This window comes from Staurois parvus, unplaced genomic scaffold, assembly GCF_062004578.1.
Source record: "Staurois parvus isolate SC_StPar_1 unplaced genomic scaffold, SC_StPar_1.0 ptg000827l, whole genome shotgun sequence".
In the NCBI taxonomy this organism is placed as follows: domain Eukaryota; kingdom Metazoa; phylum Chordata; class Amphibia; order Anura; family Ranidae; genus Staurois; species Staurois parvus.
In genome coordinates this window covers 5,524,056-5,539,637 of record NW_028318623.1, presented here as the reverse complement: position 1 = coordinate 5,539,637, position 15,582 = coordinate 5,524,056, and the positions used below count along the sequence as shown (strand labels likewise).

At 44.9% G+C, this 15,582-nt stretch overlaps 1 protein-coding gene across 1 annotated transcript in view; it reads left to right on the top strand.

Annotated features, from left to right (window-relative positions):
- Positions 1-10,905, top strand: part of LOC149443879 (potassium-transporting ATPase alpha chain 2-like) — a 28,390-nt gene extending 17,485 nt beyond the window's left edge. The window contains exons 16-23 of the mRNA XM_089655205.1: positions 784-952; positions 1,230-1,384; positions 1,480-1,603; positions 1,889-2,034; positions 3,376-3,509; positions 5,782-5,883; positions 9,206-9,297; positions 10,734-10,905. Coding sequence (XP_089511331.1) covers positions 784-952; positions 1,230-1,384; positions 1,480-1,603; positions 1,889-2,034; positions 3,376-3,509; positions 5,782-5,883; positions 9,206-9,297; positions 10,734-10,762 — 951 coding nt within the window. The 3' untranslated portion in view covers positions 10,763-10,905. The remainder of the gene's footprint in view (positions 1-783; positions 953-1,229; positions 1,385-1,479; positions 1,604-1,888; positions 2,035-3,375; positions 3,510-5,781; positions 5,884-9,205; positions 9,298-10,733) is intronic.
- The last annotated feature ends 4,677 nt before the right edge of the window (positions 10,906-15,582 follow it).

Below are 15,582 nucleotides of genomic sequence, written 5' to 3'. Positions count from 1 at the left end.
CACTTTCTGTCTTCATCTCAAAGAGTCCTCCTAGTTCTTGTTTTGTACTACAGAACAATTTGTCTTTATGTTGCAGAGATCTGAAAGTGGGTGTGTTTGAGTAGTTTAGCAAAAGACACTGGGCAGGACTGACACCACTCAGTTCACAAAAATTGTGTGTTGTTGGCCCACAACAGGAATTGAGAGCTAAGTGCATTTCTGGCAGGTCGACTGATATTTTTCTGTATTTATAGGGTATTTAAACAGATATAACTTGCAGGAATGTACATGTATTGAAGAGATCTATTGCATTTTATTTTTGCCTTGACATATGCTTTAAACATATGATGGGAGCACCAAGGGTAGATGAGAAGTACACATGCCTTTAGAACCACAAATATTTTCTATGACATTATTTATGATTGATCTAAGAGAGTATGTAGAGCAGTAGTATCCAAACTCTGGCCTGCAGGCTGATTGAGGCCCTTGGCTTTCCTTTACCTGGCCTTTGGGGCGCTATTCCTTCCACTGACACCAATTATGGGGCACTGTTCTTCCTACTGACACCAGAGATGGGGAACTAAGTCCCCCACTGACACCAATGATGGGGACCAATTCCTCCCACTGACCACCAAGCCTATGGCATTGTTTGCTCCCAACAATGCCAGGGCATTTTCTACTCCCACTGGCAACAGTCTGCCCCCTCCTAAAGTTTAAAAGGCAGTAAACTGGCCCTTTGTTTTGAAAGTTTGGAGACCCCTTGATGCAGAGCACTGTTTAAGTAGTGTTTTCTATAATTTTTAGGGCTCTATTGTGGCTGTTACTGGAGATGGAGTGAATGACTCCCCTGCATTGAAGAAAGCAGATATTGGTATTGCCATGGGAATTGCTGGATCGGATGCTGCCAAACACACTGCAGACATGATTTTGCTGGATGATAACTTTGCTTCAATTGTGACTGGTGTAGAAGAAGGTAAGATACGGGTTCAATAATATCAGAAGGTCACACAAATCTAATCTAGAATGCTGAAATCTTTAGCTTTCCAATAAAATAAAATTAATCCATGATGATAGCCCTTGCTCCATGATGACAGCCCTTGCTCCATGATGACAGCCCTTGCTCCATGATGACAGCCCTTGTTCCATGATGACCCTTGTGATTCTAAACCAGATTACCACTCTCAACAAGTTACAATTTAAAGAAATTCATCTGTTAAGTTTCTCACAATTTCATTGCTCTTTTCTTACAGGGCGCTTGATATTCGACAACTTGAAGAAGTCAATTTCCTATACAGTGACCAAGAACATTCCTGAGATGATCCCCTTCATGATCTATGTGATTATCAGTTGCCCGCTGCCTCTTGGAACCATCACCATTCTCTTCATTGAACTGGGCACTGACATTGTAAGTATAGGTACAAAACACCCAACATGGACATACTAAAGATGATATTGGGCTGTCCTTTCTCTAATGTTACACCTTTACTCAAATTTCCTCAGATCCCATCCATTGCTCTGGCTTATGAAAAGGCAGAAAATGACATTATGTTACGAAAACCACGAAACCCCCGCAAAGATCGCCTGGTGAACATGGAGTTGCTTTGTTATTCCTATTTCCACATAGGTAAGACCGAGCAAAAAAATTTATTGGAAGAGAAACTGTCCCCTTAAATTCCATAAATTTGGGATCTTTGGTGTAACTCTAACCTCATCCGAAGCTTGGGATAACATACCCTGGTCCAAACACTAGCGCAACCTCTATATATTAAACTCTTTGAACTTTGTCATAGATTACACGTATGTAATCAGGACTGTATGAGCCCAGAAAAACAAACCTGAAATAGATTATTAGATTGTTTTGCCTGCAACCATTCTCAGTAACTCATAACTCCATCCTCTTCGCTTACAGCTGCCATGGAAACGTACGCTGGGTTTGTGAATTATTTTACCATATTGACCGAGCAGGGATTCCTTCCTGCAAGAACTATTAATATTCGAGTCACTTGGGAGGATAAGAGAATCAACGACCTAGTGGACAGTTATGGACAAGAATGGGTAAGAAACCAAAAATGGTAATTCCATGTTTAATCAAGCAGTGGGCACATGCAGCATCTCTCATGTTTTAATGCTTCAGAAGGCAACAAAAGGATTTCTTTGTTGGTCAAAGATTTTGAGAAGCTGCTGTTCTCGGAAGTTCCCCAAACACTAGATTTTTCATTTCAAAATCTAAACTCCCGTACACATGATGAGAATATTGGACGAATGATCGTCTGTTTTTATTTTTTATTTTTGCATGCTAGTATTGATAATGAAAAGGTTATTAAGGTTGTGAAACTTCTTGTAGGACAGAATAAAGAAGTGATGTCATGTATTGCGATGTATTTTTATTGTATTTTCGGACGAAAACTATAAAATGATGCTGATTAAACGAAAATCGTACAGTTTGGTATCATACGAGAAAATTGTTCATGCTTGTTCCTTCAAATAACTTCAGCTTAATGGATTCCTCCATCCACACTAGACAACACAGATGGAAGAATCACCCTGCTGGGTTATTGTATTTGATTGGATGATGTTCAGCCAAACATTTTCCAGCAGGCTACTTTGTCAAAATTGTTGTATGGCGCGGGGCCACTCATTGAGCATATCTCATCTGGTTCATTAGGAACCGGTCAACATTTTCTCAGTATATGGCTAGCTAAAGGGCTCTTTTACACCAGAATGTGGTATGGGAATCTCATGTTCCCGGCATGTTTCCCGAACCACATTCAAAACGCATCGGATGTGTGTGATCTGCTGCAGGTGTCAATGTGATGTTAATGATACCCAGGGGCGGACTAACAACTCATGGGGCCCCCGGGCAATAGAGGATCATGGGGCCCCTGTGTCCTTGCCCAAACTCAAAAAAGCCTATGAAAAAGGTACCAGGGTCTCTCATGGGGCCCCCTACTGACCCCTGGCCCTCGGGCAGTGCCCGAGTTTCCAAATGGTCAGTCCGCCCCTGATGATACCCCAAAGGTAGATTGCAAATGCAGCGTGCTTGCCTGCACTGGATCGCATAGTAGCACAGTAGCATGTTATCCGTTACAGTGCATTTTTAAAAAAACTTCTGGTGCAATCCAGTGTGATTTCAGCTCATTCAAATGAATGGGCTGAAAATCACATCGCAAAGGAACTCTGCGTTCCTGTGCAATTCCAGAGTTAACTGACACCAAGTTCTAGGAAACATAGGGGTTGATTTACTAAGGGCAAATAGACTGTGCACTTTACAAGTGCAGTTGCTTCAGATCTTAGTAAATGAGGGGGAGCTCTACTGACTTCAATCATCCAATCATGTGTTTCCAGGGCAGTGAAATCTGACAATGAACACCGTGTCCATTTTTTTTTCTTTAACAGACATTCAAACAGCGCTTGGCTTTGGAGTGGTATTGTTACACAGGGTTCTTTATAAGTATCGTTGTCTGCCAGATGATGAACACGCTAATCCGAAAGACAAGGAAAAACACTCTCTTTACCCGCAACTTTTTCAGGTAACAATGAGTGAATGATCTGATTGTATTCTTCATTGGGAATTAACAGTATTAGCCAGTAGTTTTCATACCCTGGGTACAGGGGCGGACTGACAACTCATGGGGCCCCCCAGCAGAAGGGGATCATGGGGCCCCTGTGTCCTTGCCCAAACTCAAAAAAGCCTATGAAAAAGGTACCAGAACACAGTCAGTGTTGATGGGGGAATCTCTCCCTCAGAGCCATTGTGTTTTTTTGGTGGGAGCCTTCGCAACAGAACACAGAAGAGAACACAGTGATTGCACACAATTGCTGGTTGTACTGAAGTAGACCCAGTCTGCCCATAGATAGATCAAATCTTGACTGGTCACTGCATGTTGCAGGAAAGAAAATCACTCCATTCTCCCATCAACATAGTCAATGTTGATGGGGGAATCCCTCCCGTGGAGCTATTGCTATAGTCGCTGGCAAGAATTGTATGAAAACCCAACAGGCTCTGTGATTGGTCTCTGTGGGTTGAAGGAAAGAAAATTGCTCCATTCCCCCATCAACATAGTCAATGTTGATGGGGCAACCCTTCTAGTGGAGTATTTGCTATAGCTGCTGGCAATAATTGTATGAAAATCCAACAGGCTAGCTGTACCCAAGTCGTGCAACAATCAAATTGGTTACAATCAGCCTGCTTATAGATGGTTCAAATCTTGGCCAGTCCTTGCTGAACCTGTTGAGATTCGACCCTTCTATGGCCAGCTTAACTCTCTTGACAACTGCTGAAATAAGATATCAGCCACACAAGAGAGATAATTGTTTTTGATAAACCCTCCTCCTTTTTGTTACATGTTCCCAGGGGCATCCGTAGGGTTGGTGTCACCCGGTGCAGTAACACTTGGTGACACCCCTGCAGAATGGATCGGATCTGCGGATTGAGCATAATGGATCAGACTCCATTATTATTATTATTATAATACAGGACTTATATAGCGCCGACAGTTTGCTCAGCGCTTTACATTATGCAGGGAGACAGTACAGTAACAATACAGTTCAATACACAAGGGATTAGAGGGCCCTGATCCTTGGAGCTTACAATCTAGGAGGGAGGGGATAGTGGTACAAAAGGTAATTAGCTATGGGGGATGGAGTGGTAGGAAGAATAGAGGATTCCAGTATTAGCTGGGGTCAGGGTAGGCTTTCCTGAAGAGATGGGTTTTCAGAGTGCGCCTAAAAGTGAGCAGAGTAGGCAATACTCTGATATCCGTGGATCCAATCCATCCTGCGGGGATCGTCGACTTTCTTTACAACTTACATTTTCTTGGAGTGGGTCCAGTGTAGCGGCAAGGTGTGTCTCCCACATAGATATGTCCTCCCTGAAGCAACTGTGCATGTCCCGGTTGAAACCGGGACATGCGCAGTTGCTTCAGGGGGACATATCTACATGGGAGACACATCTTGCCGCTACACCGGTGTCACCCCGTATAGGTTGCATGATGACGATTCCCGCAGGATTGTCGGCATGCAACCTATACAGGGTGACACCGGATCCACTCCAAGAAAAGGTAAGTTGTAAAGGAAGCTGACGATCCCCGCAGGATGGATCCCATCCATCCTGCGGGGATTGTCGGCTTGCTTTACAACTTACCTTTTCGTGGAGCGGGTCCGGTGTCACCCCGTGCGGTCGGTGTCACCCCGGTGCGGACCGCACCCCCCGCACCTGCCTCGGGAGGCCACTGCATGTTCCACATGCTCCCAACCATCACCCTCACCCCCAGAGGTAGGGTGGCAGATTTTCTGTGTGGCCTAGAACAGCACAAAATCTAAATACGCTCCTGCTAAGGACCTTTGGATGTCTGTGGCCCAGCTCTAACCTTCACTAACTTTTCACAGAATGATGTACTTGTAGGCAGATGATGTCTAATGAGAAGGGGTTGTACCAGGGGCGGACTGACAACTCATGGAGCCCCCGGGCAATAGGAGATCATGGGGCCCCTCTGTCCTTGCCCAAACTCAAAAAAGCCTATGAAAAAAGTACCAGGGGCATCTCATGGGGCCCCCTACTGACCCCGGGCCCTTGGGCAGTGCCCGACTTTCCAAATGGTCAGTCCGCCCCTGGGTTGTACTAATGCAGGCAACATACATTGGAGGCAAAGCTACTATCTTGCCTTGCTCCCTGTTCTGTCTTATATTAGCCTATTAGCTGTTATTAGTTGTTAACTTCTATTCCTTTGTTATACTTTTCTACCATACAAAGAGTGTGCAAACTATGAAACTATTTCTTTACCATTGTTCTCTTGTCCACAGGAATAAAATGATATTTTTGGGATTATTGTCACAAGTTGGTATTGGATTATTCATGTGTTATATCCCTGGCATGGACGAGGCCTTGCATTTCATGAATATTCGGTGAGTACCAGAAAGCTCAAGATTTTACATATTTTGTTTATAGCCTGTAATATATTATTTCAGGTACTTATATAGCACTGTCAATTTATGCAGTGCTTTATACATATATATATTGTACATTCACATCAGTCCCTAACCCTCAAGGGGTGTACAATCTAAGGTTCCTAACTCACATTCATACATACACATATTAGGGCCAATTTAGACATGATCCAATTAACCTACCACCATGTCTTTGGAGTGTGGGAGGAAACCCACACAAGCACAGGGAGAACATGCAAACTCCATGCAGGAGGCGCCATGGTCGGGAATCAAACCCATGACCCATTTACTACAAGGCAGACTTGCTAACCACTAAGCCACTGTGCCGCCCATATATACCCCTTTATTTATTTAGTGTACAGTGCTACCGTGTTACATTATATACTGGTTTTTTTTCTAATTGTCCATAGCAGTGGTCTCCAAAATGTGTCCCTTTGCTTGATTTTATCTGGCCCTTCAAGCACATTTTCTCCCATTGATGCAAGACACTATTCCTGCCACTGACACCAACAAAGGGGCATAATTACTGTTACTGACATCAACAATGGGGCACTATATATCCCATTGACGCCAACCAGGGGTGTATTTACCACAAGGCATTTGCCTAGGGCGGCATTTTTTCAGGGGGGCAGCAGCATTTTTCAGGGGGGCATCACTGCCCCCCGAAATAAAGGATGGTAGAAAGTACACACACAGCATGGTAACCAGGTGGGGTCTGAGAGAGGCTGCAGGCTGCTTGATGGTGTATGCAGAGCCTGACTCTTATTCCTGGGGATGTCCAGAGCCGTGAAGGAGAGTGTCTTCTCTCTTGCCAGGGTGGGGGGGTTGCCAGTGTATGGGGGGCGGTGGTAGTGAAAGGCTCTCTCGGGTGGGGCTGGGGTGGGGTGTTGTTGGTCAATGACAGGATCTTATGGTGGGGGAGGGGGGTGTTTGTCAGTGTCAGGGTCTCTCCGTGGGCGGGTGGGGGAGCCAATTTTTGTGTTGCCTAGGGCAGCACGAAACCTAAATACACCACTGACACCAATGGGGCACTATTCCTCCCCCTAATACTAAAGATGCATTGTTTACTCCCACTATCAGCAGTACAATTTATACTCCCAATGGCCACAGTCCAGCCCCCCTAAAATCTGAATGAAAGTAAACTGGCCCTTTATTTGGAAAGTCTGGAGACCCCTGGTCCATAGAATCATAACCCCTGGAATTCCACTAGAGCATGGTCATTCAGTCTTAGGTCCGTATTTCACAAGAGTAAACCTCCATGTCAGCCTTTGCAATGATCCTGTTCAGGGCTTAAATAGTAATGGAAACACAAAAGAAGACAGAGGAACCTCTAAAAGTATCAAATAAATCAAGCTAACATCAAGAGTAAATAGTGCTCACCGTTACATATGATAGAGAGGACACTATGGAAGTGATGTTTGCTCTAAAGAGAGTAGAGTTATTTTTGGAGTCGTATTAAAGTCTAGGTTTCAGATTTTACTATGCAAGTGGAATTGGCTTCTTACCTCTATACAGCCCTACCTTATGAAGCGCTGTTGCTGTGATTAGGTCTGAACAGGGCCATTCATCCATGAGCCTTTTCATTTTCAAGTGTGCTATTTTGTATCCAAACAGTTATACGCAGAAGTGCTTTTTATCCATTCCGAAATAAAACCACTACTGTCTATAGTAGGATCCTGGGCAATTAAAGTGCAACTAACAAGGCTTTAATATCCTTTCAAAATGCTATTTAAAGTGATACTAAAGCTAAAAACCTTGCATTCCTTGCATTAAGGTAAAAACATTTTCTGTTCCTTTGTCCTCCCCCTTCCCTGTATAAAGAGGAAGAGAAGGGAGAAGAGATCCAGTGCCGTGTACTGCTGCCAGGGGCGGACTGACCATTTGAGCACTTGGGCACTGCCCGAGGGCCCAGGGCCAGTAGGGGGCCCCATGAGATGCCCCTGGTACATTTCATTGGCTTTTTCATAGGCTTTTTTGGGTGTGGGCGAGGACACAGGGACCCCATGATCCCCTATTGCCTGGGGGCCCCATGAGTTGTCAGTCCGCCCCTGACTGCTGCATCTCTTCTCTTCCTCTTCACACAGCACTTGAGCAGCAGCAGGAGCCATTGGCTCCTGCTGCTGCCAATCAAATGCAGTGAGGAGGAAGTGGGGGGGTGGAGCTAAGTCCCACTGTGTGTGTCTATGGAGCACGGCTCCATAGACACACAGGTCGGGAGCAAGCAGACTCTGTGTGGCCCCATAGCAAATGGCTGAGGGGACACACAAAGAAGAGGAGGAGCCAAGATCACCAGTGGGGGATCCTAAAAGTGGATTGGGGGCCGTTCTATGCAATACCACTACACAGAGCAGGTGAGTATAACATGTTTGTTATTTTAATTTAAAAAATGACATTAGTAACACTTTAATTCATTTTTAATATTCAACAGAAATTGCTTTGAAAAACATTCCCCTAGCATTCCTATAGGCAGCCATCTTGAGTAAGGGCAGATGATTATTGTAGCATTTGCTTCCTAGAAATCCATCTGCAATTAGCTCAGGCATGCAGGCAGTTTAAAACAAGTAAATATAATATACCTTGTGATCTATTTACTAATGCTAGCAGCATGAGGATTACAAATAGTCAATGCTGATTGAGTTTAGTTCCAATATTGGTGAATCTTCCCTTATCCTTTTATTTACAACCCAATTCCAGGGATTACTCATATGTGTTCTCTTGGCTGTATAAAAAGGTGAGCTCTATTTCCACCCTTATTTATAAATCTGTATCTGTCCCCCGTGGCTCTAAGACTGAGAGCTGAGCAATCAAATACCACTGATCGTTCAGCTCTCAGTCTTCAGGCTGTAGAGAGCTGGTGACTGTCATTCACAACTCTCTGCTTTTCCACTCCATTGCTCATTGGTACGCTGGGCTGTGGAGGGAGTGGAAGCAGATGGTTCAGTCTCCCAGTAGCTCGCTGAGAGGCTGAGCTAGCTGCCGATCCAGGCATCTGGGTGAATCCCGATCATTTGGTCAGGATCTTTTCAAAGCCTGCACTGGCTCTGTGACGTCAGCTGAAAACCTGTCACAAGAGTGCAGAACGAACTGCACGCCTGTGATCCATCGGAGAAGTATAGCCAAATAGCTAATTAATTTGATACTTTTAGAGGCCCCATCTTCTTTTGTATTTTCAGTACTGTTCAAGTTATGGATATAATACAAATACATGCAAAGTAGGTGCAAAGCCTTTTCCTTTAGATTGATTAGATTTTCAACCTGGATCTATTTTTCTCTTTTACAGAGTTCAGTATTGGTTTGTGGGAATTGAATATACAATCCTGATCTTGGTTTATGATGAAATCAGAAAGCTGCTTATAAGGAGGTTTCCTGGAAGTAAGTATCACACAAATAGACAAAAGCTTCATAAAACATGGCAAACTATTGTCATTACGCCAGGTCAAGAAGAAAGGTGTTGAGGGGTGATGCATATTAGGCAAGATCATGTAAGCAGGAGCATAATGTTCAAAGTATAATAACCATAGCACCCTGCTGGTAAAGCGGAGTTCCACCTGAAAAAAAAGTCAGCAGCTACAAAAACTGTAGCTGCTGATTTTTAAAATACAGTCACTTAGCTGTCCCTCGGTCCAGTGATGTCCTCACCACCGCTGGTTTCACCGGCCGTCTTCTCTCCCCGTCGCCGGCATCTTCAGTGTGGGCACCCAGCTGTGACAGCTTGCGGCTTCACAACTGGGTGCCCACTGTGTATACATGAGAAGCTCTGCGCTTTGTGAATCGCCCCGTAGTCTTCTGGGACCTGTCATGTGTCCGCTTCCGATTGCCTAGGCCAGAGGTAGGCAACCCCTACTTCCACTTCTGATCGCCTAGGCCAGGGGTAGGCAACCTGCGGCTTTCTAGCTGTTGTGGAACTACATTTCCCATGAGGTATTGGTTACAGCTATGACTTACAGAGGCATGATGGAACTTGTAATCCTGCAACAGCTGGAGAGCCGCAGGTTGCCTACCCCTGACCTAGGCGATCACAGCGGAAGTGGGAGTGGTTACCTGTCAAATTCGGGTACCCGCTCCCCAAAGGTGTCAATCCTTAATGGGGAGCGGGGGACAAATGCTTAAAGCGGAACTTCCCCTTTTGGGTTGAGCTCTGCTTTAAGGTTCTGATGGCAGCATGTTATAGTAATATCCTTCTTTGGGGTACATTTAAGGTCCCACACCTTATTTCCTCTCTTTGATGGAGTGTGTGCTTGCCTTAATCAAACTTGATATAGGAATGGTACTTCTAGAACAAGGGTGTCAAACTGGTGGCCCTCCAGCTGTTGCCAGACTACAAGTCCCATGAGGCATTGCAAGATTGACAGTTACAAGCATGACTCCCAAAGGCAGAGGCATGATGGGACTTGTAGTTTTGCAACAGCTGGAGGGCCACCAGTTTGACACCCCTGCTCTAGAAGATCCATGATTGGATCTGTTATAGTTCCATCACCTTAAATTATGAGTTCTGATGGCAGTAACCATTATCTGTCTTATAGACCACATACGGGAAATCATTGGGGCAGTGACATGGTGAAAAGGCTTAGCTTCATCGCTTAGAATTAGCATGTGCCAGGGAATGGCTGCCCCCATCATGGTCTTATCATATGGGAATCTTGCTTCTGATAACTACATACATTAAAATCATAAATTTGTTAATTGTTTTAGCACTGTCCCAAGTTTAAATATTTTTTTCAAATAATGACAACATAATATTTATAGGCTTTAAAACTGTGATATGTAAATAGGATTCATTATTAATTGCTTCCTCTTATTTTTTGCAGGTTGGGTGGAAGAAGAGCTTTACTATTAAGTGTCCGATCATTTTAAGAACTCCTGTTGTCGTCTTTCTCGTCTGACAAACCCTTCATATTGCACATTTCTAAATATTGTATATTTGTAAATAATTATACTCTGTAAATATAAATAAAGTTTTAAATAAATATTAAAAATATAGCATTGTGTTTGTATTTTATGACATTATATATATATATATATATATATATATATATATATATATATATATATATACATACATACTGTATATATACTGTACCCACACACAGACCTTTTTTTTCAGCAGGAACATGGTAAAACACAGTTATGGCACCTCCAGCACTGAATTATGTAATGGCAAGGGGTGCAGGGGTGTACTGGAGAGCCTATTGATGCTGGGGGATCTTCTGTTGCATGTGCAGGGAGGGTCTATTGTTGCTGGTGGGGTCTCATGTTGCTGGGTGGTCGGTTGTTGCTGTTTGGGATCCACTGTTTAGGAAGAGGTTTGTTGATGCTGGCTGCTTGGAGATCTGTTGTTGCTGCTGGACCCTTTTGTTGCTGGGGCGGTATTTTGTTGTGGAAGTCCATTGTTGTGCAGGGAATTTATTGTTGGTGGGGAGATCTATTGTTGCTGTGATGGATCTATTGTTGCTGGGGGTGGTATTTTTTTACGGGGGGTGTATTATTTTGGGGGGGGGTCTATTGTTGACGGGGAGGTCTATTGTTGTGTGGGGGGGGGTCTATTGTTGCTGGCTGCAGGGGATCTATTTTACTGATTTTCTTATTATCTTTAACAAATTCCATACAAATTACTTAGCACCACAAAATGATACTTGGCTCTGTATTCTCTAAAATGGGTGGTACTGGGAGGTAGGTAGGAAGGGGGAGTTCCTACCCACCTTGGAAGGGAAGGGAGAGTTCCTACCCACCTTGGAAGGGAAGGGGGAGTTCCTGCACCTATTCCCTGAGAAAAAAAAAACATATACTGTATATATATACATAGTAAAAACCTGTGCATACCTACACCATAGGACTGCAGTACAATAAGATCAGTAGGATGACTCATTGATGCCGACAGTGTCTGCCACAAGGAATGGAGTGCGGCCTGGCTGGTCTAACTCAGACTGGACGCTTCCTGGGAAGGTGGATGCAGTCCCTGCTTTTTCCCCACTCCTCCGGAACCTTTCCCTCTCATTAGAACTGCCTCTGACAGATGGGGAACCTGTCCCTACTCCAGACACTTGCATAAAGTACACCAAAATGAGGTGTCAGAGGCTTAACTAGACTCTGCTAGACTCGCTACCCGGTTACGTGGAAGCAGAACATCCAACCAGATTACTGTCCTTTGTGACCGAGGAAGTCATAGAGAGACCCTCTTTCACTTCCTCTCCCCTCTGCATTGCTCTGATGTCCAGCGCCACCCGCAGTGGATTCTACATAAAGCACCTCTCCACAACCTGCTTCTACCTTGTCAATCCTCACCTAGGCGAGGATGAAGATACCCCATTCCCACCCCCATCACTGCCTGCAGTCTTCTGGGACACATCACACAACCCAGGAGGCTGAAAGACATGCCCATTGGGGAGTTGGCTGTGATTCATCAGTAAGTCATATCCAGCTCTCAATTCCAAGATGGTGGCAGCAGAGGTTCAGTGGTGAGAAGAACTGGTTGTGGGAGGACAGGGCTGAGACTCCATGGGTTGGCCCTAGACTTTGTGAGGCCATAGACAAAACGTAGACACGAGGCCCCACTCATGGCTGTAATGGGAAAAATAATTCAAGCGATAAAAACTAACTATATAAATTGCATATATTAAGAGCCTTAAAGTGTTGGTGGCAGTGTACGCTTGCGAGCGTCGGGGCGTACGGGTGATGGAACAGCGGGAAATTTGAAAATGACAAAAAGTGACATTCACTAAATACACTAAAATGACCATGATTTTAAAGGGTGCCTCGGGACTGTCCATGATTTTAAAGGGTGCCTTGGGACTGACCATGATTTTAAAGGGTGACTCGAGACTGTCCATGATGTTAAAGGGTGCCTCAGGACTGTCCATGATTTTAAAGGGTACCTTGAGACTGTCCATAATTTTAAAGGGTGCCTCGGGACTGACCATGATTTTAAAGGGTGCCTCGGGACTGACCATGATGTTAAAGGGTGCCTCGGGACTGTCCATGATGTTAAAGGGTGCCTCGGGTCTGACAATGATGTTAAAGGGTGCCTCAGGACTGTCCATGATGGTAAAGGGTGCCTCAGGACTGTCCATGATGTTAAAGGGTGCCTCGGGACTGACCATGATGTTAAAGGGTGCCTCGGGACTGTCCATGATGTTAAAGGGTGCCTCGGGTCTGACAATGATGTTAAAGGGTGCCTCAGGACTGTCCATGATGGTAAAGGGTGCCTCAGGACTGTCCATGATTTTAAAGGGTACCTTGAGACTGTCCATAATTTTAAAGGGTGCCTCGGGACTGACCATGATTTTAAAGGGTGCCTCGTGACTGTCCATGATTTTAAAGGGTGCCTCGGGATTGTCCATGATTTTAAAGGGTGACTCGGGACTGTCCATGATGTTAAAGGGTGCCTCGGGACTGTCCATGATTTTAAAGGTTGCCTCGGGACTGTCCATGATGTTAAAGGGTGCCTCGGGACTGTCCATGATGTTAAAAGGTGCCTCGGGACTGACCATGATGTTAAAGGGTGCCTCAGGACTGTCCATGATGTTAAAGGGTGCCTCGGGTCTGACATTGATGTTAAAGGGTGCCTCGGGACTGTCCATGATTTTAAAGGGTGCCTTGGAAATGTCCATGATGTTAAAGGTTGCCTCGGGACTGTCCATGATGTTAAAGGGTGCCTCAGGACTGTCCATGATTTTAAAGGCTGCCTCGGGACTGACCACGATTTTAAAGGGTGCCTCGGGACTGACCATGATTTTAAAGGGTGCCTCGGGACTGTCCATGATTTTAAAGGTTGCCTCGGGACTGACCATGATTTTAAAGGGTGACTCGGGACTGTCCATGATGTTAAAGGGTGCCTCGGGACTGTCCATGATTTTAAAGGGTGCCTCGGGACTGTCCATGATGTTAAAGGGTGCCTCGGGACTGTACATGATGTTAAAGGGTGCCTCGGGACTGTCCATGATGTTAAAGGGTGCCTCGGGTCTGACCATGATGTTAAAGGGTGGCTTGGGACTGACCATGATTTTAAAGGGTGCCTCGGGTCTGACCATGATGTTAAAGGGTGCCTCGGGTCTGACCATGATGTTAAAGGGTGCCTCAGGACTGTCCATGATTTTAAAGGGTGCCTCGGGACTGTCCATGATTTTAAAGGGTGCCTTGGAAATGTCCATGATTTTAAAGGGTGCCTCAGGACTGTCCATGATTTTAAAGGGTGCCTTGGAAATGTCCATGATGTTAAAGGGAGCCTTGGGACTGTCCATGATTTTAAAGCATGCCTCGGGACTGTCCATGATTTTAAAGGGTGCCTTGGAAATGTCCATGATTTTAAAGGGTGCCTCAGGACTGTCCATGATTTTAAAAGGTGCCTCGGGACTGTCCATGATGTTAAAGGGTGCCTCGGGACTGACCATGATTTTAAAGGGTGCCTCGGGACTGTCCATGGTGTTAAAGGGTGCCTCGGGACTGTACATGATGTTAAAGGGTGCCTTGGAAATGTCCATGATTTTAAAGGGTGCCTCAGGACTTTCCATGATTTTAAAAGGTGCCTTGGGACTGTCCATGATGTTAAACGGTGCCTCGGGACTGACCATGATTTTAAAGGGTGCCTCGGGACTGTCCATGATTTTAAAGGGTGCCTTGGAAATGTCCATGGTTTTAAAGGGTGCCTCAGGACTGTCCATAATTTTAAAGGGTGCCTTGACTGAAAAAAGGTTGAGAAACACTGGTCTGATCAAGCAAATTAAACATGTAAGTAATCCTAGACAGGGAAGCACATATAGATCAAAGAAGGCGGTCTGCATTAGACACAGCATACGTAAACCTGCCCACTTACATCTTCCTTTGGTCAGTGCATTATTTGGTGACCATTAAAACGTTGTTTTTAATACTACATCTAGATGGCGCTTGTTCTCCTTTTCCCTCAGCTCTTGTAGACTGCAGACTTTTTCATCAAATTTGCCTGAACAGCCTCAGTAATGGCGCCCTGTCTCAGTCCAGGTACCATAGCAGCCAGGTGGGCTCTGCATGGCTATTGTTACACCATTGCAAGCTAGTGACCAGGGGCGGACTGACAACTCATGGGGCCCCCGGGCAATAGGGGATCATGGGGCGCCTGTGTCTTTGCCCAAACTCAAAAAAGCCTACGAAAAAGGTACCACGGGCATCTCACGGGGCCACCTACTGACCCCGGACCCTCTGGCAGTGCCCGAGTTTCCAAATGGTCAGTCCGCCCCTGCTAGTGACTTACTCTTCTAGGTTCCATCAATAGGATACGGAATTATTACTGTTTGGTACACCAGCCTCACATAGAACATACATTATATCACAGCAACATCTTGTGGCAATTTTTCAGTACAACAAGTTAGAGGAAGCAACGTGAACTCGTGTTTATCCAAAGTTTCTGTGCTTATGATTTCACTTAATGTATACAAAATATTAAAGGGAGTCCAAACCCAAAAATAAACATGTAATATATCGCAACCCTTAAATGTGGTGGCTGCATTCGTTTTCTTTTTGAGGCTTTTTTACCTTTATTTTTTTCCTGCTGATCTAGCCATTAAGGCTGGCCATACACTATACAATTTTATGTCCAATTTCTGCCCAATTTCCTTCAGATTTACCTTCAACTATGTAGTGCAAGAACCTGCCTGATTGGATACAACTGAAAGTGTTGTTAGGTTT